The sequence below is a fragment of the Camelus dromedarius genome, chromosome 8 (genome assembly GCF_036321535.1).
Source record: "Camelus dromedarius isolate mCamDro1 chromosome 8, mCamDro1.pat, whole genome shotgun sequence".
Lineage (NCBI taxonomy): Eukaryota > Metazoa > Chordata > Mammalia > Artiodactyla > Camelidae > Camelus > Camelus dromedarius.
Genome location: NC_087443.1, coordinates 21,389,494 through 21,417,155, shown reverse-complemented (window position 1 = coordinate 21,417,155; position 27,662 = coordinate 21,389,494). Strand labels below are relative to the sequence as shown.

The 27,662-nt window shown below is 38.7% G+C and overlaps 2 protein-coding genes across 11 annotated transcripts in view; one reads left to right on the top strand and one right to left on the bottom strand.

The window, feature by feature from the left end:
- SHLD2 (shieldin complex subunit 2) overlaps positions 1–6,905 on the bottom strand; it is a 77,077-nt gene extending 70,172 nt beyond the window's left edge. For 8 of the 10 annotated variants that reach the window (XR_010381906.1, XR_010381905.1, XR_010381907.1 and 5 more), the window contains exons 1-2: positions 6,847–6,905; positions 5,774–5,831 (exon numbers count right to left, since the gene is read on the bottom strand). The gene's annotated coding sequence lies outside the window, so the exon portion shown is untranslated. Of the gene's footprint in view, positions 1–5,773; positions 5,832–6,399; positions 6,661–6,689; positions 6,713–6,846 lie in introns of those variants that run through there. The other 2 variants (XM_064487970.1, XM_064487968.1) reach the window with 2 other exon arrangements.
- Positions 6,906–7,037: 132 nt separating this feature from the next.
- The window catches only part of GLUD1 (glutamate dehydrogenase 1), a 33,859-nt gene continuing 13,234 nt past the window's right edge, over positions 7,038–27,662 (top strand). The window contains exons 1-5 of the mRNA XM_010993365.3: positions 7,038–7,704; positions 20,767–20,847; positions 21,136–21,191; positions 22,139–22,202; positions 26,028–26,122. Coding sequence (XP_010991667.3) covers positions 7,248–7,704; positions 20,767–20,847; positions 21,136–21,191; positions 22,139–22,202; positions 26,028–26,122 — 753 coding nt within the window. The 5' untranslated portion in view covers positions 7,038–7,247. The remainder of the gene's footprint in view (positions 7,705–20,766; positions 20,848–21,135; positions 21,192–22,138; positions 22,203–26,027; positions 26,123–27,662) is intronic.

Here is a 27,662-nt window from a genome sequence, read left to right as displayed (position 1 = left end):
ATTAGTCATTTTGTTAATTTAAGCCACTTGCCTATGTGTTAACACCGATGACAGTAAGTTGCTGATGGCAGTTTCATGTGAAAATCTGTTGAAGTCATTTGAGCACCTGATATTTCATTACAATTCCCAGATTTCCCCCTGAAGTTGAGGATGGGTTTCTGCTCTGTCCTCTTGTCTGGCAATGGAGTAAACACCACAGCATGGAGTTACTGCTTACAAGCTGTCCATGGTGGAAAAAAAAAAAACAACTGTTCAAAAAAAGGAGGTATGATCTTAAAACTATCACTTTTATATAAGATCTCAAAGGGAACTAGACTCTGCAGATTTGAAACCATACGTATCCCAATTCCCAGTGTCATATTTAAGAATCTTTCACCTCCCTTATACTGTATTTTTTAAAATTCTTTTTAATGGAGGTACTGGGGATTGAACCCAGGACCTCACGCATGCTAAGCATGTGCTCTACCACCGAGCTATTCTCACCCCCCAAACTGTACTTGTATTCTAAGAAAATATATTATCATGATAAGAGAACACAGAGCAGGTCAGTTATTTTCAAGGACAAATATGGCAAACACTGTTGGCTGTCAATTGAGCAATTATTTCTTCCATCATTTTCTTCCTTGCTGGCAGAGCCTGCCTATATTTCAAAAGCTAAAAGTGCCAGAAAGTCCTCCTTCTAGCCTCCCTTACAGCAATCACATGGGCCTAGGAGAGCTAAAGCTGGCAGGCAGGCCTTTGGAAAAGGTTTTCTTTGCCAATAAAGAGATACGTACGGGAGGAAACTGCTTTTCTTTTTTACACAATACTTGGTGGTGCCTGCATGTGATCCCTGGAACTGCTGTAGCAATCTTACAACCCTGAGGAAAGAGACACCAATTTGCTGAAAATAACACTGAGAAAAGCCCCGCGTCCCTGAAGCACTGGATCACTAAGCCCCGTACCAGTAACAAATAGCCTTGCCTCCAGACTTCTTGTTGGATAATAGTTCTTTGTTTATGGCTTTAGTTTAAGCCATCTTTATCTGGGTATTGTTACTCGAGGGCCAAAGCATCCTAACTAATAGAGCTAGCAAATACCTGTTCACTCAACGCTATCCAGATCAGGAAGTTAGACTACTTAGCTGACTCTAGGCATTACCAGTGTCTCTGCTTTGTTCCCTACTGTTTCGTTCATGCTTTTCACTAAGGAGCAAACTCAATGTAATTTTCACCTCACATCTATGCTTCACAATAAAGTTTGTTTCTTCTGCAACTCAACATGACGGTCAAGGGGAAGGTACTTTTTGCTTCTCAAGTATGTTTTTCGGTTATGTCTGCTTTTAACAGCATCACAGATGTGTTACAATCTTTAGCTTGCACTTTTTTTACTATTCAAACCCTAATCCCATATTGAAGTCACAACTGATCTAAAATTTCCAGAGAGAAAAATGCTAAAGATAAAATAAGAATTTGCCTCTGGAGCGGGTCACCCACATACATCAGTAAGTGGAGGTGAGTGGTGAGCATCTTGAATGATGAATAACTGAATATACTAGCCTTCCCATCTATAAGGAACACAAAAAACTTAATTTCAACTTACAAAAAAGGAAAAAGAGACATAATGAATTATATACAGATGAGTTCAAAATCCTAGCTTATTATAGTTTATTTTTAAGAGACCTCACTTGTTTCTTACATGCTATGCTTAAAGAGACAAAGATCCTACTAAGATATTTCATGTAAACTCACAATAGGGGAAGAACCCTTAAGCAAGAGTTGATAAAACCTTTGTTGAATATTATACAGCAATGCAGCAAAATGAAAACTTAGCCAAACTAGTCAAGCAGGTAAAACTGACATGTGATTTATTAGGAGAAAACAGTTTTTTAAGAGGAAAAAGCCCACAAACCCTGAAAACTTCAGATCCTTCTCTTTGATGTAGTTTCCTTTATTGTTTTTCTGCTTATTACAAAAATATGCCCACTAAAAGGGAAAAAATCAAAATTACAAATGTTGCTGAAAATCAATTAGAAACACAAAAGCAAATACTAGAAAAAATTTTTGTGAAAATATAGCACAAAGACTCAAAAAAAAAAAATTCATGATGCACTAAAATTACCAATACTTGGGAAACAAAAAAACAGAACTGGGGATACTCATTTTCAACCAAATGGCTATTTAAGCCAAACTGCTATGATGATCAAATTGCTTTCAACCAAAGTATATGCTACCCTATATTTTCAAACCATGGTCTCACTTATCTTTAGACCTTTGCATACAGTGTTCCCTTTGTACAGGGCACTCTTCTCTCCCCAACTCATCTGGCTGATTAATGAGGTACTGATAAGTACCTGAGAACTAAAACCTATTAAAATGAGTAATATGGGAACCTGATTTAAAAAAAAAAAAAATCAAGATTTGTAGTTCCCTGTTTTAAAAGTCCTTGTTTAAACAAGTTAAATATTTGACTTGTTGTATCATTTGGTTTTATTACATCATTTTTAATATTTAGATAGGATAACAATTTATGTCAAATATGAATTAAACAGCTTTATAAGAAAATAAAATTCTGGTGACTATTAATTCTGTCTACATTCAAACTCACTACTCATAATTAAGAAGGTAAAGCAGTCCTAAAATGAAAGAGTTTTAAAACTGATATTCTATATAATAAGTTATTCACTACAGCACTGCTATAACTTCAAGATATTGGAAACAACTTACATGTCCATCAATGAGAGATGAGTAAAAATAATTATAGTACATACATACAGCAAAGTACTATGCAACAGTAAAAAAAACAAGGAACAATTAGGCAATAAAATAAAACATCCAGATTGGAAAGGAAGAAGTAAAACTATCTTTATTTGCAGATGATATGATCTTGTACATAGAAAATGCTAAGGGACACACTAATATAATTATCAAAACTAATAAATGAGTTCACTAATGTTGAAGCATAAAAGATCAATATATAATAATCAACAGTATTGCTGTACACTTGCAATGAATAATCTGAAAATGAAGTTAAGAAAATAATTCCAGTTATAACAGCATCAAAATGAATAAAATACTTGTAATAAGTGTAACAAAAGTATAAAACTTATGTTCTGAAAAGATAAAACATGGCTGAAATTTTAAAAGACCCAACAAATGAAAAGACATCTCACATTCATGAATCAGAATGTGTAATATTGTTAATATGGCCCTACTCCCCAGGTTGATCTATTAAGTCAACATAAAATCAATCAAAATTCCAGCTGGTTTCTTTGCAGAAATTGACCGCCTGATCCTAAAATTCATATGAAAATTCAAGAGACTCACAATAACCAAACAATCTTGAAAAAGAACAAAACTGGAGGACTCACACTTCTCGATTTCAAAACTTGCTACAAAGCTACAGTAACCAAGACTGTGTGGTACTAGCACGTGAACAGACATGACATATGGGTGAGTGGAAAAGAATTAAAGAGTGCAGCAATAAACGCTCACATTTAGGTCATCTGATTTCAGTAGGATGCCAAGACAATTCAATGAGGAATAAACAGTTGTCTCAAACAGTGCCGGGACAACTTGTTATCCAAAGAAGGAAATTGGACTCCTTTCTCACTCCACATACAAAAATTAACTCAAAAGGTAAACACTAAAACTATAAAACTCTTAGAAGAAAACACAGGTGTAAATCTTCATGACCTTCAACTAGACAATGGTACATGACACCAAAGCACAAGCCACAAAATAAAACATTTATAAAATGGACTTCATCAAAATTAAAAACTTACGTGCTTCAAGGAAAATCATCAAAAAAGTGAAAAGACAATCCACAGAATGGAATTAAACACTTGCAAATATTTGTATCTAAAATATATAAAGAAATCTTAACAATATAAAGACAATTCAATTTAAAAATAGGAAATATGCAAAAATACATTTATTTTTAAATATATAAACAAATGGTTAGTAAGTACATAAAAAGATGCTCAACATCATTAGCCGTCAAGGAAATCCAAATCAAAACCAAAATGAGTTACCACTTTATATAAGATAATAACAACTGTTGATGAGGATGCAAAGAAATTGGAACTCTCTCCTGGTAGGACTTAAAACGGTCCAGCTGCTATGCGAAACAGCTGGCCACCTCCTCAAAGTGTTAAACACAGTTACCATATGACCCAGAAATTCCACTCCTCGGTGTGTACCTTAGAGAACTGAAAATATCTATCCAAACAAAAACTTGCACAAGAATGTTTATAATAGCATTACTCACAATAGCCAACAAATGGAAATAACCAAATGCCCATCAAAGATGAATAGATTTTAAAAAGAGGGATGTAGCCATACAATGAATACTATTCAGACAGTAAAAGAAATGGAATATTAATACATGCTACAACATGGATGAATCTTTAAAACATATGTTAAGTGAAAGAAGCCATTCACAAAGGATCACATATTGATTACATGATTCCATGTAAATGAAAAGTACAAAATAGACAAATCTAAGGAGACATAAAGTAGAATATATCTATTACCTTATCAAATTAAATTGTTTTTTAAAACAACTATGTTGTTCCTATGTTTATATGTGCTATGTCTTCCTAAATCCTAAACTAATTCTTCTAAAATATTTTTTAAAGCACTTGAAAGCACAAAAGCATGCTATGAATCAAAGATGAAAGGTATGAATCAAAGAGGAAAGACTTGGAATTTTTTCCTTCTTTTCTTTTTTTTGGGGGTGGGGTGGGGGGTGGCAATTAGGTTTATTTATTTAGTTTTAGAGGAGGTATAGGAGATTGAACCCAGGACCTCCTCAGCACACACTCTACCATTTGAGCTACACCCTCCCCTATGACCTGGAATTTTGAAACAGCTAAGGAAAACTCATAAACCTTAAAGGCAGAAAACCAATTTGTCTTTCAAATGACCAAAATTCCCTTCAAGGTAAATTCCAGCCTCCTTTTGAAATGAAAATTATGGTCAAGAATTTAACTTTAATTCACAAAATATCTGTATATTTTATAAAGGCAATCATCAATGTAAAGCTTAAACGTGCTGGATTTTATATTACAGTAAATAATTTTAAACTAAATGCAACAAATACTTAAAATATTTCTTGGAATAACAGAAATAGCATAACTTGGAGTCAGACACAAGGTTTGAATCTTAGTCTGCTATTTACCATCTAGGTGATCATGAACAATTTACTTGGTCCCTGTGAGCCTCAGTTCCCCTTCCAGTTAAATCAGGAATTATAATACCTACTTTAGTATGAAAAGAAAGGTTTTAACTATTTACGTAGTGGGAAGATAGGGGGAATAGTGCTTGGATGATTTCACTAAATCTATCTAAACTGCTTGAATTATTTTTTTACAATCTGTAAATAATTTTAAAACACATTGAAGATTTAAAAATTTAAAAATCTACATTATGGGGTTCTTTTGGAGAAATTTTTGTAAGACATCTACACATGAGAGACTCTCAGTTAAAAATAAATTTTCTCACTCCTTCCAAAGCCTTTTCATCTTCTTGAATTCAGGTGAACAAACCGTGGAAGAAGCAAAGTTAAACATTTATTTTTCTGAAGGCTATAGTTATCAAGAAAGAGATACCCAAGGGCAATAAAACTAATTTTTAAACCACTTTCCTCAAAACATACCAAAGAATTTAATCAAAAAAGAAAAAATTTCCACGTTTACTGATTCTAATCACTTTATTCTAACACTTTCAAGTTTTTGCTGTTGTTGTTCTTACAATACAAAATAATACTAAGAAGTGAAAAGGAATTTTAGTACCTTTAATCATTTGACCAACAAGACAAATTCAGGATTCAGTCCAGAGAAATAGTTTTCACTGAAAAACACAATACAAATACAAATAATGACTATCATTCATCTAGCAAAAAAAAGGTAAGCTCCATCTTGTTTGCTTTGACAGTGCACTGAACAGACGAATGCAATTTAGTTGACGTAGTTTAATATGACTTCACAGAATATTGTTGAGAATTAAAACATTCTCTTCCATATTCTAATAGGTGAATAAAGTGAATGTGAGGAAGAAAGTCGCTTTGCAAGTGAAAAGGGTGCCATGTTAAAATCACCAAAATACACCAGGACCCCTAAAGCTAGTAATGTGGCCTTTGATAGCCTGCCTTAAAAACTGAGTCTTTAGACTTTTACAAGCATTTAACTTACAGGAGTGTATATAACTTTAGCATTTCTCATCAAGTGTCTCTAAGCACATAATTAAACTCTCATGTCCCTTAAAGTTTACAAATCCTATTCTGGACCATTAATACATATATTACTGAAAAAGAATTTCCTTCAGTTTATACTATTTCAAGAACATGTTTCTTAAATGGGGAAGCACAGTCAGGAAATTCTATAAAGATACAATGATTTACGGAACTATTTCATCTCACCCTCACTGATTGGTTGGATGGGACAAAATTAAAAACTTAAAAGTGGTAAAAGCCAATAGGTAAGGGGTTCCCCAGCTCCCAGGCTTTTCCCTTTCCAGTCTCTGCAAGCCATCTCAAAACTCCAACTCCGGACGACATGAGTTCTTAGCAGTCCCCGCGGATACAGCCCTTGGCCTAGCCTCCAACCACTGCTTCTCCTGGTGGCCCGAAGACAGCCAGGCGCAGGGGTGGCAGGACGGCCGCCCCGCCCGAGGGCGCGCGGGCGCAAAGGAGAGACACCCGTGACTCACTCGCTCCGGGCCCGCCGCCAGACCGCACCACCTTCACCCGCGTGTGGTCCCGGGACCGAGCTCTCAGCGCCCCCAAGAGGTGGCAAGCCCCCTCCCAAGGCAGGCCCCCTCCCCCGGCAAACCCCCTCCCCCAGCGAGGCGGAGGCCGCTCGCAGACCTGAAGTATCCTCGGCACACGGAAGATCCCAGCAGCATGCGAGGCCATCGCCCCGCCCCCTGCCCCGCGAGCATGCGCACCAGGCCCGCCCGCGCCTGCGCGCCCCCGAGCGACCCCGCCGGCACGCGCCGCCGCCGGGGAGGCCGGGCGAGGCCGCGGCGGAGGCGGAGGCCCGGCTCCCTGGGCGGCGCGCGCCCCCCGCCCTGCCATTCACAGGCGACGTTGGCCCGCGGCCCCCAAAGTCCGCCCTCCCCGTTAGGCAGCGAGCGCCCGAGGGGAGGGGACGGCAGAAAGGCAGGAAGCCGCGGCTTAAAAGGGCAGCCCGCGCCGGGCCCTTCCTCCCTCCGTCTGTCCCCGAGCCTGCGAGAGCGCCTCTCCTCCACGGCCTCCGCCCCGCCGCCATGTACCGCTGCCTGGGTGAAGCACTGCTGCTGTCCCGAGTCGGGCCCGCCGCCCTGGGCTCTGCGGCGGCCGACTCGGCCGCGCTGCTCGGCCGGGCCCGCGGGCAGCCCGCCACCGCCGCCGCTGCCGCTCCGCAGCCGGGGCTCGCGCCGCCCACCCGGCGACACTACAGCGACGCGGCGGCGGACCGCGAGGACGACCCCAACTTCTTCAAGATGGTGGAGGGCTTCTTCGATCGCGGCGCCAGCATCGTGGAGGACAAGCTGGTGGAGGATCTCAGGACCCGGGAGAGCGAGGAGCAGAAGCGGAACCGGGTGCGTGGCATCCTGCGGATCATCAAGCCCTGCAACCATGTGCTGAGCCTGTCCTTCCCCATCCGGCGCGACGACGGCTCCTGGGAGGTCATCGAGGGCTACCGGGCCCAGCACAGCCAGCACCGCACGCCCTGCAAGGGAGGTGAGCGCCCGCCCGAGCCCCCGCGGCCCTGCCCCGCCCAGGCCGGCCTCCTGCCTCCCGGGGCCACGGCTCAGCCCAGCAGGGCTGGCACTGTCTCCCGCCCACGCTTTCCACCCCTGGCCTCAGTCTCAGATGTGTCAGGCGCGGGTGAATCGTGATTTTTCCACCCATGTCACCACCATGTAGTTGGTCGCATCTCCTTCCCCCATGAGCCATCTCCCCGGCTTTTGCATGTTGATGCTGTATGCAGAAGAGGCACTGCACCGCTCTTTTGATCCTAGCGTATGTCACAAACAGGGTGGGTCCTGACGAAGAGCCTTTGTAGAAAAGGAAATGACCGGCTCATCTGATTGTGCCTCTGCAAGATTTTGTGGGCTTGTGTGACTCAGGAGAATGCAAACCATGAAATTTTTGTCACTCTTTCTACAGCAGTGGCAGATGATACAGGAACATACAAAGTGAACTGCCTTCTAGGTTTGAAATTTAGACAGTGTTACTAACCAAATGAATTTGTTCATTTATACGTTGATATTTAAATTATTTTTCTACCCTGACAGTTTCAGTTTTGCACACACGTGAAAAAGGTTAATACGTGAACAATGTAACCTCACAAACACCGGGCGTCGTGACATTAAATCTAAAGGGTGTAGACAGCAGGACCGCCCGCCAGCCAATGGAATGAAATAGCTCTGGGGGTGTGTACTGGTCCTGGCTAGGACCAGATTTGAGCTTGAGGAAAAGTGTTTGAAGAAAGGAGTTAAGTAGGTTAAAATTCGATAGTCACCAAGTTATCCTGTAGTTTAAATTTTTGAATGTCTGTAGATTTGGCTTCTTCTGCAGTCATATGGCTTTCTTTGAGCAAATAAAAGCTTTTTTTCCTTTTTTTTTTTAACCCAGTAAACCGCACAATACATCTTTAAAGGTGTTTAAAAGTGACATAGAAAAGCTACTTTTTTCCTATTAAAATTATGTCGAATAAAGGACAAGGGAAGGTAAAAGTCTTGCTGGAGGTTGCTTGGCTAATGAGCACTGAGAATATTGGGCTAGACCCTTTGTCTCAATAAATTTGGTCCAGTGTTCTATTATATTAGCTGATTTCTAAGAATGATTTTTAGAAATCTCTCTACCAGAAAAATTTGAGCTCTGCTGGTATTCCTAATCCAGGAACAAAGGTTGTTTCAAACTGCTTAATAATTTACTTCTACTACTTGCTAAATTTGCATTGACCCCACCCACCACTAGGATTAACCTTCAAAGCTTTATTACCCTTTAGCTCTCAGTTTCCTCTTTTAACACCGACTTTTGAACCACTTTGAGCTCTACTTTCCCTTTCCAGCTGCAATATTACATAAAACATCACCTTCCCTCTTCCTACCCACTCCCTTGTTCTCTAAACCAAGAATACAAGTTCAGGCTCCCAAGAAAAGCAAACAAAGATGTTAGGAGAAGTGGCAAAGTTAGCAAATACTAAATTGCAATGTTTCTTTGAAATGGACATCAAGTTGGCAGTATTTTCCAGTTGCTTAAAATATATGCAACTAAACCAGTATATTTGTTTTTCTGCAGGGTCTGATTTCCTTGAAGTCCTTTATATTCTGTTTATATGCCAAGCCCTCTCCTATCTTTATGAGTCACAACTCCACAGACGCACAAAAGTTTGCCATAGTTTGTGAGTCCTCTTCCTCTTCCTCTTGTTGGCACAGCAGTTTTATACCAAAATATTAATAAACCTAGCAACAAATTGCATCAGCCAAAGCACTGTTATTGTAGCACTTGCTCTTACTAGAACGTAAGATACAATTCTCTGTTCTATTCATCCCATTTACAAGAAGGCATGCTGTTGAAAGCATTATTAATTCCCAGCATATAAACAGAAACTGAATTGCAACTAATAGTAGCAAGCATTGCAAGATAATTTAACATGAAAGAAAATCAGCCTCTGTAAAGTGGTAAATTTATTATCTTAAGGAATTTGAAAGACTATAGAGAGAACAGGATTGGGAAGGATTATATAGCTATGAAAGCTTTCCAGGATATTTGAGTGCTTAAGGTAATAAACAGGATACTGATAGATGATGAACAAAGTTGGGGTACTCTAGACATCCATGCTTTGATTTCATGACACTCTGGGATCTTCCTACCCATTTATCAACCCCTTGTCTGATTGCAGAATGTATACTCCATGAAGGACTTGTTTTCAGTGGGTTTTTCTTCTAATTAAACAGTATAAGAAAGTTGTTCTTGGTTTCACTCTGGTTTTAGTAATACTGCGTATATTAGGTGATTGAGATTTTTTAAATGCTTTGGATAATCCTCACTAACATGAGTCCTTCCCTCCTGTGCATACTTTAGCACCCTTCCCTCCCTGTCCTGACCTGACTCAACTGCCTTCTCTACAAGCTGTTCCCTGGGGAAAAAAACAAAACACCTTATCTGCTCCCCTTCATCCTTTCCCCAACCCTCAGCTTTCTGGTCTTTCCTCAGGAGCGACCTTATACCTGAGTTTTCCAAAATAAAGTTCGCAGGTTGAAGTAAAACAGCAGTCTAACTTAAAATCTCTGTAAGGGGAACAGGTGGTTTTAAGACCTGAGGGTGGCCGATGTGTACTTTGTACCAAGTAAATATTTAATAATAAACAGTTTATCTGCTTCTCTTTTCCAACATACCATATTTAACTGAAGCCGTAGGCTTCCATCTATTAAGGATTTGCAAAAGAGTGTGCTCCAGCCTCTGAAGGGAAGTTTTAAGAGAGGCTTTAAAATTATTTTCAGCAAAGATGAACTTTGTGGAAATTTGTGCTTTGAGAAGATTTTTTCAGACATTGTAAGTAATTGTTCCTGTTAACTTTCCCAGAATAAAATCTCTGTGTTTTATTGGCCAGGGTTCTACCTGTGATTAATCTTTTTAGAAGGAAATTTATTATTTAAAAGTCAATTTGGGGGAAAAGTAGAGAGATTGATGGTTCCAATTCATTGATGTGGGAGTCAATTTACTTTCCCTTCCAGCCTGTCCTCCCTTCCCCCACCCCCACCTCCAGTCTTCAGGTTAAAACTTACTGAGTCCAAACTCAGTGACAGATTCTTCCTCTTATCTTAGAACTTTCTCAGATTATCATTTAAATAAAGTTGATGGAATCCTCAGATGCATTGACCTAAAGCTTTTATTTAACTACAGATATCAGGACCATTGTTAACCCATTGACTTGTTTTTTAAGAGCCAAAATGCAAAAAAGAAACCGTAGGAGGTAGATGGTCTTTGTTGTCATCTTTGGGTGGCAGGATGCCTGGGTGGGGGCAGGGGAGGCAGCTAAGGATTGGAGTCAGTGCAATACTGAAATCCTCCTGGGCCTCTGGGATCTGATTCTGTGGTAGATGGTAGTGCCTTGGGGAAAACTGTAGAAAGTACTGATACAGTTGGGGCATCCTTTACTTTCACTGGAAAAAAAATACTTCTGACGTATTTGCCGAATTTGACAACCATCAAAACATAGGTGACTTTGAATAAATTCACACTTTCTATTTTTAAAGTGTGAGTTGTATCTGCATCTGCTACCACAAGGTAAATGTAGCCTTTGTATTTAAATTTAAGATTCGACTCCATCTGAAAGTTCAGTTAAAAGACAGATAATTTCTTCTACTCTAGCCTTTAGCCCTGAGGTGGTGGTGGTGGTGGTGGTTTCGCACTTTTTAGTTTAATGTGAATTGTGTTGCCATTATAAAGGCCTTTTTGTTTTTAAGAAGCCAAATGCCTCTACCCCCTTCCCTTCTCCAAATATACTAGGGAATGAAGAGCTAGGATAATGATGGAGACCTAGACGTCAGATTATTGTTCAGTCTTCCCATCACTTTGTGTGAATCCATCTAGATAGTTTGCTTTGGCAGTAAAAACCCATACGCAGGAAGACTAAACACTTGCTGCTCACTCATTATGCAGAGTACACTTTGCAGGAATTGGGGCGTCAAAAATTGGAGGACAAGCACCAGTGTGTATCAAACTCCAGTAAAACTGACAGTGTTTAATAAGAAATGAACGTTTCTTATTAAAACTTTTTGACTTACAGTGGGAAGAAATTGTATTTAGCACTGTTGGCAATAACTTAGATTGCTTGGGAAAATTGTTTCTTTTTGTTTCAATTATGTTAAAGATACTCAGGGTTCTGCCAGGAACCAATAAAGACTGAAATATTAACTTTGGGATGTTGAAAAATTACTGGGCTCTGGACATGACACTCCTTTGTTTTCTATTTTGCATAATAATTAGGTTTTTATAATACAAATAATAAAGGAAAAGTCCTCTAATATCACTTTAATGAAGCACATTGATTCATAAATGGCCTATAACTGCTCTACCCAGCAATCCCTTGTTAAAATATATACGTATGACTCGGGTATTCAAATAATAATGAAAGTTGTAAGTATGACTCGAATACTCAAATAATAATGAAAGTTGTAGAGTGAAAAATGAAGCAGCTCTACCCCAAGTCCTTCCCTACAAGGTAACCATGAACAGTGTTAGGTCCAAAGCTGTTACCGAAAACTAACCCAGCTATCCAGATGAATCAGTGTTCCCCTTTTCCAGAGGCAGAAATTAATGCAGATTGTTCTCTATCCAGACTGAAGTGTTAATGTATGAATTACGACTGGTAAAGGCAGGAAGGGTTTTATGAAGGGCAAGAAGACAACCTGGGAGAGGGCTGCTCATGGCACCTTTAGGTACCTTTCACAATGGCAGCTGTACCTAGGAGAGTATGCCTTCGCAAAGGTCAACTGGCAAAGCAGGGGAGAGCAGTAATAGATAACATTTATTGAGCTCTATGTGTACACCAAACATTTCCAAGAGCTTTTCCTGCATCACTCCTTTGATTTCCTTAGAACAACCTCATGAAATGCACTGTTGATCCAGATTTTCAAATGCAGATCCTAAGGCTGAAGAGTAAGCCCCCCCTCCCCCCGGCAGGATTACACAACAGTGTGTAGCAGGGTTGGGTTCAGGCTCCAGCCATCTGATCCAGCTCCCCATTTCTTAGTCATTATTGTCTGGATTCATTTGTGTAAAAAGTTACAAGTTGTATCTTGGGGTAAGTACTGATTGAGAACCATGTTATGCCCTCAACACAATGATTCCTAAAACTTTGGATCATTTGAGATTTGTTAAAAGCTATGAAAAGACCTACCTCCTTCCTAGAAAAGAAATGCATTCATCAGTGATGTCTTTACCAGTCCATTTGTTATAATTATTTAGGCAGCAAAAGAACATTTTAAAAGGGAGTTTTCCATTGAAAGAGGTTTGAAGAGCTTTGGTGTTTAAGCAGTTTAGTGTGTCAGCCAGAACAACTCATTTCTCTGCCAGAGTGTTATTACATATATCTTTGAGGGTCTTCAGTGCAACAGTTTTTAACTGGCTTTCTTCTAGGTGCCTTTTCATAAGAACTAAAAAGTCTTTGTCATGAATTGCTATTATTTCTCTTGATTGTTCTTGGAGAATTTCTGTCAGACCTTCAAGTTTTTCTGAATTGCTCCTTGGCTAGAGGGAAACTGAAAGATAGCACAAATGAAAATTTAAAAGATTGATTTTCCTTTCCTGGAACCAGTCAATAAGTGACACAGTTGAAAGCACACTGGACAATGTGTTGCTGCAATAGGAGTTCAAAGAAGATGCCAGGGAAAGGCAGTGTTGATCTGAAAGTAGGGAAGCCTGGAGAAGGGTTAGAAAGGGGAAAGGTCATTTCAGATAAAGAGAAGTAGGGAGGGTGGCTTCAGCCCAGGCAGGAGGCAGGACTCTGTGGTAGGGTCATGGGGACAGCCTGTGTGTTTGTAAATAGTGGAAAGTAAGGCTTTATGGCATAATAAATATTTATTTGGTCTCTGTCCGCAGTTCCTAGTACAGAGCTCCTAAAATCTGTATAATTTCCTGAGTGATAGGGGTGCTGGGAGCAACCGTTGTTCTGCTATTAGGCCTTTGAACCCAGTTGCTGACACAGAGCTCCTGAAACTCTTGTCATTTACTGAGTTATGGGGGATGGTAGGAGCGTCCTACACAGAGTTCCTAAATCCCTTGGAATTTCCTGGGTGGTAAGATCACCTTTTGTTTTAATGAGGCATCTCTTGATGGGCTCCTGGATGGCTTCACGATCCTTCAACAGGTAGGATGTGTGGAATGAGGATGAGTCAAAGATAACTCAGATTTTGAGCCTGAGACACTGGTAGAAAAACTGATGGTATAAGGGACAGAAAAGTGTTATTAGGAAAGACGATTAGAAAGGTAATCTGGGGTAAAATGATCCTTAGGAAAAATGAAAATACAGGCATATATTTTTCTCAGTCTTACCCTTGGAAAGTAGCCTGTCCCTACCATGTCTGTCCCTACCATGTCTCCAATAGCCTGTCCCTACCATGTCTCCAATAGCCCTATAATTTTCCTCTCAAGATCCTTCTCACATGCCACCTAGACTTGTAAGTAATTTCTATGAAACTGGGTATCTAAAATTTTGCGTCTTTACCCCTTTGAAACATTTATTGTTGTCTTTTACTGAATGTTATCAACTTTATATTCACCAGTTTTACTAGCATTATTTCCAAGACCTGTTAGGTTGAAGATCTAAGTTTACTGTTAGTCATTGTTAGAATAAGGAATCTATAAAAAAAATTAACAGAATCCCCCTTTTAATGCATATTCTTTCTTCTCTCCATTGGGCAGTAGGCTATATACTTAAACACAAAACAAAGCTATACGTTCTGTAGGTGTGTATGTACATAAATGAAGGGAAATGACTTGAAAGGCTATATATATATAAAAGTTGCTAAGGATGGTCACCCCTAAGGACTGGGGTCACAAGTGGTAATCAGAAGACTTCGGTTTTTCCTATATTTGAATTTTGATGAAAACATATGCATGGGAGTTAACATAATTTTGAAATTTTAGTGGAAAGAAGAAATACCTTCGATTTCATTTTTTTTCCCAACATTAGCTAAACGTTTGCTTTCCAGAAAGCTTAAGGTTGTCTTCTCAAAACCCTTAAAATAAATATTTTGATAATGGGTGAAAACTATTTGCTCCTTGCCTTCTTACACAGAACAGTACATGGATACTATCAAAAGCTATTAAAGTGTATGATTTTCCTGAGCTCCTGTACTAAATGCTTCTTCCCTGTGCTGAAGGCATTTTTAGAGTTCTGGGTCCATTTTGCCTTTCTGGAGATTCTATTTTTGTGGTAGGACTCTTGGTTATTAAGTAATAGTTTCTGGAAAGAGATAATACAGTTGGAAATTGAATTTCTAGTGAATAAGTCAAATCTTAGTAAAAGATCCACGTTCAGGTAAGTTTTAAAACCATTTGAATTTTCACAGATGTGTTTAGTTAATGATTCATCATAAAAAACAATGGTGACTTAGTCACTAAGGAGCTTTTTTGTATGTTTTTGGTTTTGAGTCAGCTAGCAAAAGGAAGAAAAATTCAGGCTACTCAGTTGTGGTTTTCACTGCATCTTTTCAAAGTAATTAGCTGGTGTGTTTTCTTCATCACCATAGTAACTTAGCCAGTTTTTCTTTTTAATTTTTTTCTCCTAGAAAAACTTTAGTGTACACCAATGTTAGGCTCTGAGGATAGCAAGGAAAGTTTTGGAGAATTAAGAGGGAATGCTTTCTGCTGTGTGTAGTTTGCAGATATCTGCATTTTATTAATGTTCTTTTGAAACATCTGGATACCAGTTAACTCAATGACTATAAAGCTAATTCCTCTTGAGAATCAAAGGTATGATGTCAAAGTTCTATCACAACCCTTCCTCCAACTTTACCAAGTTTGATAAACAATAAACATTGTCATGGGTGGTGCTTTTTTAGTTTCCTCTGATGAACTGAAAGCACAGATTACTCTGAGATACAGTCCTTCATTTAAACCCTGTTTCTAATGACATCAGTCCTGTGGTCCACATCTGTGGACCATCACCCACTTCCCTTTTTAGTGTAGCCAGCCATGGACTCCTGCTTTCCATTGAAAGCATCTACATCCGTGATTACGTGTCCTTCAAATACCCAATTGATCTCTTCCCAAACGCTAGTAATGCTGGGGCCAACATAGGCTATGTATTTCTATAATTAACTTTCTGTGATAGAACTTCCGTTCCTTCCAGTTTCTATCCCTCTGCCCCTATCCAGTCGCCCTTGATCTTGCTTACCTTTAGCCTTCTCTGCTGTGGGAAAGGTGGAAAGACTTGGTTTTATAAAAGTGAGAATATTCACACTGCAAATAAGACCCTTCTTGTCTTAGTTTGATTTAAAATGTTTTAAGTTTTTCTGGTTTTCTTGTCTGTATGTATCTTTTTGGCTTTATTGGATGACTTTGTCTTCAAATTCACTATTCTTGAAATAGAGTAGGCATTCAAAAATGCTAGGTTTTCCCCTTCTTTCAGAACTTTGAAGTACATGTCGCATCATTTTGCCCTTCATGTACACCAATTGTGCTAATATCTCCTAATCCACTGAATTTACAAATTCGGTGGAGAGGATCATCTTTTTTGCGGTCATTCTTAGCGTTTGTTAAAATGGTTAAGAATTTTAAGGTAACAATGTGTTTTTATTAGTTGTCTTTGGTTTTCAGTCTCAAAGGAGGAAGAGTAACTAGCTTTCCTTTGGGTGTGGGTAATTCCTGTATTACTGGAGTTTACTTATTATCTCATATTTAGTGCAGAGTATTTTATTTACAGGTATTTGTTTTATTTATTCCCCTGTTAACAGTTTAGTAACTATACCAGTATATCTGCCAATTTCTAGAAGTAAAATTATTTATGCATCGCTAATTTCTTAGGAAGTTAAAATGAGAGCGTTACGTCTTCTTTAGCCCAAGCACCTCCTGCTTTCATTTCTGGGTCCCTCTCTGTCCCCACCCATATCTACTCCAAGGTTTATTCCCCAACTCATCTGCTACTCTCCTTATAGTGCTCCCTGCCTCAGTTCATTAGAAGTCTTCCTTGATTCATAGCCTGCAGAAAATGCCTGTAGAGTGAGAGGTAATTTATGTAACTACTTCTTTTCAGTGTCCTGGACTCTCTAAAGGGGTGTGGTTTGGAAAGAAAATTTCACTTTACAAATAGGAATTCCTGAGTTCCCTCCAGTGGAAACATGTTTTTTGTTACAGTCACAGTTTCTGACTCATCAGTTTAGGATGTCTGCAATAAAATAGTCTTGTTTACATCGTTTTGTGGGAGGGGCCTGGTTTTTAATTAGCATTTATATCTAGAATGGTAGGATTGCTGTCTGATTTCAAGCTGTTTTTCCTTTCCCACTGAATGCATTAGTTATTAACACTGGCTAAGGGAAAGTAACTTTTCCCCCACTTAAGAAAGCAAGGAAAATTAGGATAACTTATTAACTACTTCCAGAGACTCTAAAAGAACAATAAAGAAAGCCCTTTTAAAGGTGATAGGAGGAATACTGATTCTTGAGAGTGCACTATTTTACCACCCCTATGAATTTATCTTTGAGTAATCAAATCAAAGTTCAGTGAGCTGCTTGCTTAAAATCCTATACATTTAGAATTTTTAAAATGAATTTCTTTGTTTTTTGCCACTACTTTGTCATACTATAGTAGCAATGATAGTTAAGATTTGAAAAATTGTCCACATGCAGACACTACGCCACCTGCCTCGCACACATTGTCCCAAGCAATCTTGGCATGAAGCCTAAGAGTACTGTTAACACCTACCCAGGTGAGCAAGTGCACATGTCCACAGCAGTTTCTGTTGGGCTGGATTCACTGGGTTAGGAGGTGCTGGACACTGCACCCCACCCAGATCCCTGGCCTAGCATAGTTTTCACTAAATAGTAAGCTTAAGTAATTCCTATTTATTCAGTAATAAGTAATAACTTGTTTAAACACATTTTAGTATTTAAACAATTTTTTAACTTAACCAAGGAAATGAAAGACCTGTACTCTGAAAACTTAAGACATTGTTGAAAGAAAGTGAAGATGCAAAGAAATGGAAAGATAATCCTGTGTTCACAAGTTGGAAGAATTCATAATATTAGATGTCCATACTGCCCAAAGCAATCAGTAAATTTAAAGCAATCCTTATCAAAATACCCATGACAGTTTTTCACAGAACTAGAACAAATAATCCTAAAATTAATCTGGAACCACAAAAGACCCTGAATAGCCAAAGCAATCTTGAGAAAAAAGAACAAAGCTGCAGGTATCGTGCCCCCGGACTTCAGACTGTACTGCAAAGCTACAGTAATCAAAACACACAGTCCCACCACAAAAACAGACATAGATCAGTGGACCAGAATAGAGAGCCCAGAAGTGAACCCATGCACTTACGGTCAGTTAATCGATGACAAAGGAGGCAAGACTATACAGTTGGGAAAAGTCAGTAAATGGTTCATGGGACAACTAGACAGCTACATGTAAGAGAATGAAATGAGAACATTTTCTCACGCTATGCAGTTGCAGCCACTATGGAAAACAGTATGGAGGTTTCTCAAAAAAGTAAAAATAGAACTTACTGTATAATCTAGGAATTCTACTCCTGAGTATCTATCTGAAGAAAACAAAAATAACTAATTCAAAATGATACATTCACCCTAGTGTTTAGAGCAGCATTATTTACAGTAGCCAAGATTGTGGAAGCACTTGTGTCTATCAACAGATCAATGGATAAAGATATGATACGTATATATATACATTACAGACAATGGAATGCTACTCAGCCATAAAATAGAATGAAATTTTGCCATTTGCAACAACATGGATGGGCCTGGAGAGCATTAGTGCTTAGTGAAATAAATCAGACAGCGACAAATATTGTACGTTATCATTTATATGTGGAATCTGAAAAATAAGCAACTGAATATAACCAAACAGAAACATACAGATCTAGAGAACACCACTAATGGTTACCCGGGGGAAAGGCAAGATTGGAGTAGGGGATTAAGTACAAACTACTATGTGTAAAATAAATAAATTACAAGGATATATTGTACAGTACAGAAAACATAACCAGTATTTTGTAATAACTATAAATGGAGTATAATCTGAAAATATTGAATCGCTATGTTGTATACGTAAAACTAACATGATATTGTAAATCAACTATACTTCAATTAAAAATGTTTTAATGAAAAAGCAATTTTTGTTTTAAAGAAACAAATATTTGTTCTTAATATTACTCACAAATTTGAGGGTTTTTTTCCTGGATACTTTCTAGGACCTGATACTTCTGCTTTTTACTACTTTTTAGTTCTTTCACAATATGCACAGACACTTGCTTAGAACTTGTGTGTATGTCAGTTTTAAGTGGCCATGGCTTTTGTCTTTCTACCTTAAGTTTTAGGAGTCAAGAAACAGTCATATATTCATTCAACGTGTATTTGAGTATTGAGCCATTTTCTGTGTGAGACACCAGGAATTACAGCAGTAAACAAAAAAATCTGTCCTCGTGGTGCTAACTTGCCAGGTGCGGACACAAGGCAGTGAACAAGTATGATACAAAGTCAATGTCAACGCATTAAATAAGGTAGAAGGGGCTGGAGAGTGGGGATGAGGAAGAGGTACTATTTTAAGTGGGATAGTCAGGAAGGGCCTCTCAGAATGAGGAAAGTTTTTAATAAAGACCTGAACAAAATGGGGAAGCAAGCTGTATAGCAATAGAGCTACTAGATCTGCTATATGCAAAAAAAAAAAAGTCAATTCTCATCTAAAATTTTAGCAACGAGTAAATTTATTCCACAGATAATCGGAGAACCCACTATATGCAAGATACAGATTGTTCTAATAGCTCACTTTTCTAAAATACAATTATTTTATTTTTCCAGTAGGTCAAAGAAATATGTTCAGTTTCAGAATTTGTTCTTTATGATCATACATAGAGAAAATGTTCTTAAAACATGTCATTTATCTTTAGACAGGTGTTTTCTGAAGCACAAGAAGCCAGTTTTAAAATGGATAGGGGTGTTTTCTCTAACTGCCAGTCCATGAAATTACTGTAGATTTCTACCGAAAAACTTGTATTCCCAGAATTCTTCTTTAAGAGATGTCCCTGGGCCCCCATCACTTGTGACTCTCCGTGGAATTGCATGCAACTTCATCCAGGTGTCCTTCATCACACAAACTCAGTGTCAGAGGGCCCCAAGCAGCATGGAATCATCAACCTCAAAAGACCTTCTTCTCTGGGGTTGAGAAGCAGTGAACTAAGGATGCAAGGTGGTTTAACCCTATAAAATTTGGAAGGGTGATTGACCAAGATCCCCAAAACCAAAATGGTGGGTGTACTCACTTCCTGTGTCCCCTTTGCTGAACACCTACTTACCTGTAAGTACAGGGGTGGGCATTAAGACTCAGAGTTGTCTGTCTGCTTGGCCCCCTCCCATTCTTGTAGAAAGAGTGAAGGGAATTACCTCATTTCCAGGAAGGAGAGATGACGTTGTCAGCTTCTCAGCTCTCGGTTAAAAGAGGCTGGCAGGGGGGTGAAGGGAGTTACAGGGTAAGCATCTCTTTGTGTGCATCTGTGAGAAGCCAAAACCTCTGTTTAGACATCTGATACTTAAGTTGAAGCTGTCGAATTTGCTAATGAGCCATTTGCCTTTATTTGTATGCTATCAGAATGCAAAGTTTAACTCCCCGCTACCAAATCACCTCAACCAAAAAGTAAAAAAATCAAACTTTCAGTGAGTTAGTTGCCTTCTTGAAAGTGTAAACATTCATTTGAAGGTAGTCTTTGTCTTGTGAAATCATGGTTACTGTTGTTTCCCTCTAGGTTGTAAGTCCCTGAAGGACAGGGCTATCCCATCCCTAAATTCCCAGAAATCGTGCCTGATGCTACTCATACCAGAAAGCAAAAACTGAACTTCCACACCAATCGTTTTCTCTTAAATATCAAAATATTTCAAATCAAGTGCAGTGCTCATTCTGTCACTCTTTCTGGGTGGCTAATTAGCAGCTTTTCCTATTGGTTTTTTAATCATAAACTACTTCAAGTGTTCTTGAAAATAACCAGTAAAAAGTCTGGACATGCTAGAAGGATGGGCTAAATACATTCCCCTCCCCCCTCTTTCTTTTTTAAACCCTCAGGTATCCGTTACAGCACTGATGTGAGCGTAGACGAAGTAAAAGCTTTGGCTTCTCTGATGACATATAAATGTGCAGTGGTTGGTAAGTGATCTCCTTTGTTGTTACCTAATAAAAACTCCTTGGGGAAATAATGTTTGCATACAAGGTTACTTTTAAGATGTTAGAGATATATACTTTATTAGAACTGGGTTTTTTTTTTTTGTTTTTTTTTTTGCATTGCACAATTTAAGGCTTACGTCACTTTTCAATTCATCCTAATTAAGATTTAGTCTTTTTTTAAAATGGGGAATTTTTTATAGGAACTAATTGGATTTTCCTTAATTCTTTTATCCTTTATATGGAGTAACAACTTTCTGCCTTCTCTTTCAGATGTGCCGTTTGGGGGTGCCAAAGCTGGTGTTAAGATCAACCCTAAGAACTATACCGTAAGTATCAAAGTGACATCTGTACACGTGGTATAGGTAGCAGTCACTGGGCTTCTGTGTATCCCCTCTACCAGTGAGATTAATGGTTATTGTTGCTTTTAAAAGGAATAGAAAAATAAGTAAATAATTGTTGAGTGTTTAGCTGTATAAAAGATCAGCTGCTTACATCAATGTACTTTCTCATTTTCTTCATTTTCTTGATTAAAAGGTGATTAGTATACCTTTATATTCTTAGGTATTTATAGTCATGTTTATTATATATAACTATAATATAAGTATATTCTATACATAAATGAATATCATGTATTATGTACTGTATGTAAATATGTATATCTGTGATCTGAGTTTTTTTGGGTTTTTTTGTTTGTTTTTGGCAGGTAATTGGGTTTATTTATTTATTTATTTTTAGAGGCAGCACTGGGGATTGAACCCAGGACCTTGTGTATGCTAAGCATGCACTCTACCACTTGAGCTATACCCTCCCGCCTTGTGATCTGAGATTTTTATGTTGGGATCTCAAGGTTGACATATCTTAACTAATTTGGTAGAAATTTTATTGTTTTATCCTATCCGTTCCAAGTTAACCTAAGCTGGTGTTACTCTTCTAATTAACATCTATATTAAGTTAGTTATGTAAATTAATATCTATGTAAACATAATCTGCCATTTAAATGAAAATATATCATGGGGATTACTCATAGGGTCCTATATTAATGCAGGGAGAACAGCTTTGGTCCACAGTTCTGTCTGTTGCTTAGTCTAATTTTTGATCTCAGAAATTTAAAATTTCATTTAAAATGGAAATGCCCGCTTTATGAGTTGTTCTGGAGATATGTGGAAGTGTCCTATAAATAGGAAATAGGACGCAACTGTTAGTTATCGCCACTAGTGGTTTTTCTATCAAATTTTTTCATTATTGTCTTTGATTTCATTTCTTCCCTTTGCAGGATAATGAATTGGAAAAAATCACTAGGAGGTTCACCATGGAGCTGGCAAAGAAGGGCTTTATTGGTATGTATTGCCATGTAGGTTTCTGCATAGAGTGGGAACATCTAAAAAGTAATTGTCTTAATTTAAACTCCTGCTTCTGTCTATACATGCGTGGATAGACTTGCCCTATTATTTAGAGCAACGGGGTTCTATGTTAGGTGTGGTGGGCACACCTAAGCCTGTATATGATGTATATAATCTCCAATAGAAAAGTTAGGTTCTCAGTATGCAGTGTGGACCCCAGGAGAGATCACTTCCATCTCTTCTCCTTGTACAGACATAATGAAAGGTTTTTGATCAGGGTAACAACATTGAACAATCCCTATTGTGCCATCCAAAAAGATTTTAGGGAGTAAATAATACCTGCATTATAAGTAATTTTTAATATGCAAAAAGCAGTTTTATAGTAGTAATCTTGTTGTTCTGAAAGCAGTGAGAAACGTGATGCCTTTTGGAATTGGAGGCCTAAATAAGCAGGCCTCTTCCTTCAAAGCAGTGGGCACAGGCGGGAGGCTCACTCTGCCATCCGTCCCTGGCTGGTTTTGAGGATTCCTGGGGCTCCTAATGTTTGTTTCTAGGAGCTTTTGCCAATCAGACTAAATTATGAGGTTGCTGGTCTTCATTTGCTGGATGTTTATGTATCATACTATTGTCTGTGTCACGTTCTTTTGTGAACAATGTGAATATTTTCTGTGATATAAGTATTATTTAATCTTTAATTTTTAAGCAAATTAAGTCTTTCTATTTCTTATTCTAGGATTCTGATTTAATAAAATAAACAAAATTATTTAATAGCATTTTCCATTTTAACATAGTTTAACTAAAGAAGATTAAATTAAATAGCAAAGAAAGTTTACTTTTTCTGTTTTCCTGCCCCTGTGGTTTTCTTCCCACTGTTGACAAGTTCTTGTGAACTTAAAATATCCTTGTTTTGAAATGTGTCCCTTTTAAGTAACACTAGAACTTTGCTAGAGTTGTCTTGTCTTTCATAATTTAAAAGGCATTTGGATTCTTGGCATGTGTCTTCCTTGGCACTACTGTGAGCTTTACTTACAGTCATTTTACAGGGGAAGCACTAGGACGTAATGAGTTAACTCCCTCCTTCAGAGAAATATCGACTAATTCTGAAAGCCTTCATAGTGTATTATATCATAGCTTAGCTTAAACTTTTAGCTTGAATCTCAAACTTACAAGTCTTGAGTGGTTTCAGACTTTATTTAGTTGTATTTATCACCCATATCTGGAGTACATCCAGCTTTATTTTCACTATATTGACAAGTACCTTATAATTCCAAAGGTTAAAAAGTGATTCATTGAAACACTGAGAGCTTAAATACTAGCGTTTGACTTTGCTTATGTGCAAAAACTTTACTAAGCCACTGTGCAACTAAACTGACATCTGGGCTCAGAAAGCTTTGTCACATAAGAGGGAGGCAGTCAGCATTCTTTCTCTCTCTAGGGCACAGAACTAATCTGAGCAAACCCCTGGAATTGATGTCATTTTTCAGTTATTTTCTGACTTATCTTTCCACAGGGAGTTTCAGATTGTGAGTTAGACCAGAGTCTGAGTCCTGGCCCTGTCACATTGTGTGAGTTTAGGATCAGCGTTTTGATTTCTACAGAAGTCAGCTGGGATTTCGGAAGGGATTGCTTTGAATCTAGACCAATTTGTGAAGTATCGCCACCTTAACCATACTGTCTTCCAGTCCATGAACACTGAAAAATCTTTCCATTGTTGAGGTCTTCTTTAATTTGTTTAATGATGCTTACAAGTCTCACACTACTTTTGTTAAGTTTATTCATAAGTATTTTATTCTTTTTGATGCTTTTCTAAGAGATACTGGTCTGCAGTATTTTTTGCTTGTGAGGCCTTTGATAACGGGATAATAATACTGGCCTCCGAATGAGTTGAAGTAGGAAGTGGTCTTTCCTTTTTTTTTCCCCCCCTGGAAAAGTTTGTGAAAGGGTATTAATTCTGGTCTGTGAGTTTAGATGTCATCTCTGTAAAGTTCCCTTGCAATAACCTGATGTCTTCATCCTTTTCATCTCTCTGTACTTCTGTGCACCAAAATTAACCTTTCACTCCTACCCCTGTGCTCATGTTCTGTTAAAGCAGTTGCTTTTTTTAGCCAATTTTTCATCTTTTATGGGATTGAGTGATGGCATTTTAACTTTCCTAAGGGTAGTTACCTGTTTTCAAAAGGATGGACTTTCAGACCTGTGCTCTGTAGGGTATTTGAGGATTTATCTGTAATTCAGGAATTACTTGTAGTCATTATACATTTTTGGTTTACAGACTATGTCCCTCAAACTTGCCATTTACCAACATACCTTCTGCAAATGGAATTGTTGTTATTTGAGGCCATAAGATTATTTAACACTTGGTATTGCTGAAAACCAGCATAATCCTTTTGTAGATGCCTCTGAAAGGATTCGGGAGCAATTTGTCATTTACACTTTAGGAGAGAAATACTGATTAAACAGATTTATACTGACCTCCGGTTGAGGTATGTCTCTGTAAAGGAATGGAAGTTGTGAGCAAGTGGGAACAGTAGAGTAGAGCCCTATGTCAGAGAACAAGGCTAGAATGTGGCATGAACTGTTCCATGCAGGGGACTTGTATGGGGCCAGGGTAGGCTGGGGGGACTTGAGATTTGTAAGATGCCTAAGGAAAAGATTGCCCGGGCATAGAAGAGTGACAGATTGGGTGGGGAACTGTGGGTGGCAGGAATGTAGAAAGCAAATCTTGACCATTTCAGAGTTGTCTTAACACCAGTCCTATTTCCATTACATCACAACTTGTACAAAGAAGTGCATTATCTAGGGGCTAGGCCCCTTAACTGTAGGAGAATATTAAAATGGAACTTAGTCTGCTGATTGAAGAGTAATAATTATAGAAAATACAGTTCTTAGAAAGACCTTTATTTGGGAGACAATGGTTTAAACATTTTAAAGTTGTTTTTCTTTTTACAAAGGTTATAAGTTTATTTTACATTTGAAGTGATATAAAGTTATAAACAAGGCTGAAACCCCAACATAGATGAAAAAGTTGGTCCATCTCTGTAAACCTGCATACATATATATATACACTAGAAATACATGTACAGATGTTATGCATAGATATATAAATAGAGGGAAAGAATTTTATGAGAATGGGAACATATTATACATGGTATAAGAAACCTCCTTTGTTTCCACATATATGTGTTGTTGATGATTCCAAGCCATTCACGTGGATGTACATCATCCTTTTTAATGGCTGCATAGTATTTCTTTGTGTAGATATACCGTATTTTATTTAACTGACCTGCTAGATAATTAGGTTGTTTCTTATTCTTACTATTTTGATGAATCTATTTCAATGTATTCCAGCCTTTACAGATTTGAGCGGGTACCATTTAACACGTTTACATCTGAACCTCACTGTGGACCTCAGTATTAGTGCTACCATTGGTACTTATTGCTGCCTTTGGGCTAACTTCTTGTAATCCTCAAACTTTGCAATTTGCTAATTCTGAGGAACTGAGGTCAAGAGAGGCTAAAGTGATTTTGCCTTTGCTTGCACATTCAGATATTGAGTGGCTTCTCTGTTGTGCATAGCTAACTTCCAAACATAGCAAGTAAACACCAGTGGGAAAAATGACCATGTAACACTGTGTGTGTGTGTACATTTTGTAGTGAAGTACTTAATGATGAGTATTTCTATGACTTCAATTCGTTACCTAGTTGAAATCCAAAGTTTTCTAGCCATGGGAGCTTTGTTATTATAGAGAATTGCAAGGATCTATGTGTTTGAGATGCCTTTATCTTAAAAACTGGTGCATTGCCCTTCCCCTGTGCCCCCAGGTCCCGGCATTGATGTGCCTGCCCCAGACATGAGCACAGGAGAACGAGAGATGTCCTGGATTGCTGACACCTATGCCAGCACCATAGGGCACTATGTGAGTACCCACCAGAAGCCCTGAAGGCTTCATTTGCTATCTACCAGAAGTAACAGTTAAATTGATTCTGCATATAAAAAGAGAATTCACTGGGTTTTTCTTCTCTCCTTTAATCATATTTTGATTTATGTATTATTTTACTGCTATCTGTTTGTTTGTTCTTAAATCGTGAATGTAGGGAACTTTAACTTTACTTACATGCAACCCCATCCTGAACGCCGGGATGTGACCCTCAAAGACAGATCACCTGCCAGGGCAGGATACATTGCAAGACAGTAGAAGGGAAATAAAGAAGCATTCCGTTCTGACTTTTCCCTCAAAGAGCGTTCACTTAAGCAGATAAGGTATGGAGGTCGTGTGATACCTGAGCGGAGTTTCTGAAGGAAGGCTTCCCACAAGAGGCATTTGGGTCAGAGCCGGACCTTGAAAATGGATAGAATTTTAACATGGAGATTCGGGGGATGGGAGGAGAAACTGTAGGGCTCAGATTGTCTAAACATAAGGCACATTTAGAAAGGTAACAGAAGCGGGAAGACATGAACTAGTAGAGAAATACTCAAGTCCTAGAGTTTCTGTTTTACTTGCTAGTCCGAGGGGAGCCTTTGATGCTGACCCTTCCTTAGGCTGCAGTGTTAGGCTGGAGCACAGAGATGGCCTCCATGCCTGTCTTCACAGCCCGGGAGCCGTAGTGCTGGGGAGAAGCACTGGCGCATGACAGAGCAGGACTCAGCAGGACTGGATTGCATGCGTGGGACCAAGGGAAAGGACAAGGTTGAATGGCAGAGAACCAGGAGGACTTGAGTCTGGGGGACTGAGCAGTAGTGCCACTAATACAGAACACTGGAACAAACATTTAAGGACTGGGAAGAGAAAGGGAGTTGAAAAAGCATTTTAAAAATATATATGGAGTACTTACTATATGAAGGCTAAGTGCAAGCAAGAGTTAATACAATTGAGATAAATGTTCCCCAGAACTGGGTTCATCTCCTGGTGGGTGTCCAAAAGGCAAAAAAACACAACCAGCCCAAAGATCAGGAGAAGAAAGGATGTATTATCACTTGCAAGTAAGGAAAACACCTTGAATCTTTCCCAAGGCAGTGTCTCCCCAGAGAGCAAAACTGGGGAAGTTTAAGCTAAGGGTACATGCATATTCATGAAGGGGCTTGGGCAGTCCACAGAGTCCAAGCTTTAGTTGATTGAAGTCTTGAGGGTCAGAAAAGGTCAAGATCATCATCTGTTAGACTCCATTTGATCTGGTGGTTGGACACTTCAGGCTTATCTTTACCATTGAAATAGAACTTTAGTCTTTACAACTGATTTATTATCTTTGCTGTTGTTAATCCTCTTAGCTGATAACAGTCATTTGTTTCTGCACTCTTTTGTTCCCTTAAGATCATTTATCACTGAGACCTGTTCAAGGGCAAGCATTCTGGCCAGGCTTAGATCACAAAATGAATTAGGCCAAAAATGGCTTCTCTTATGTCTAGAAAGCCATGCCTGGTTCTCTTTCTCCAGAGACCCTCTCTACCCTATCTGCTTA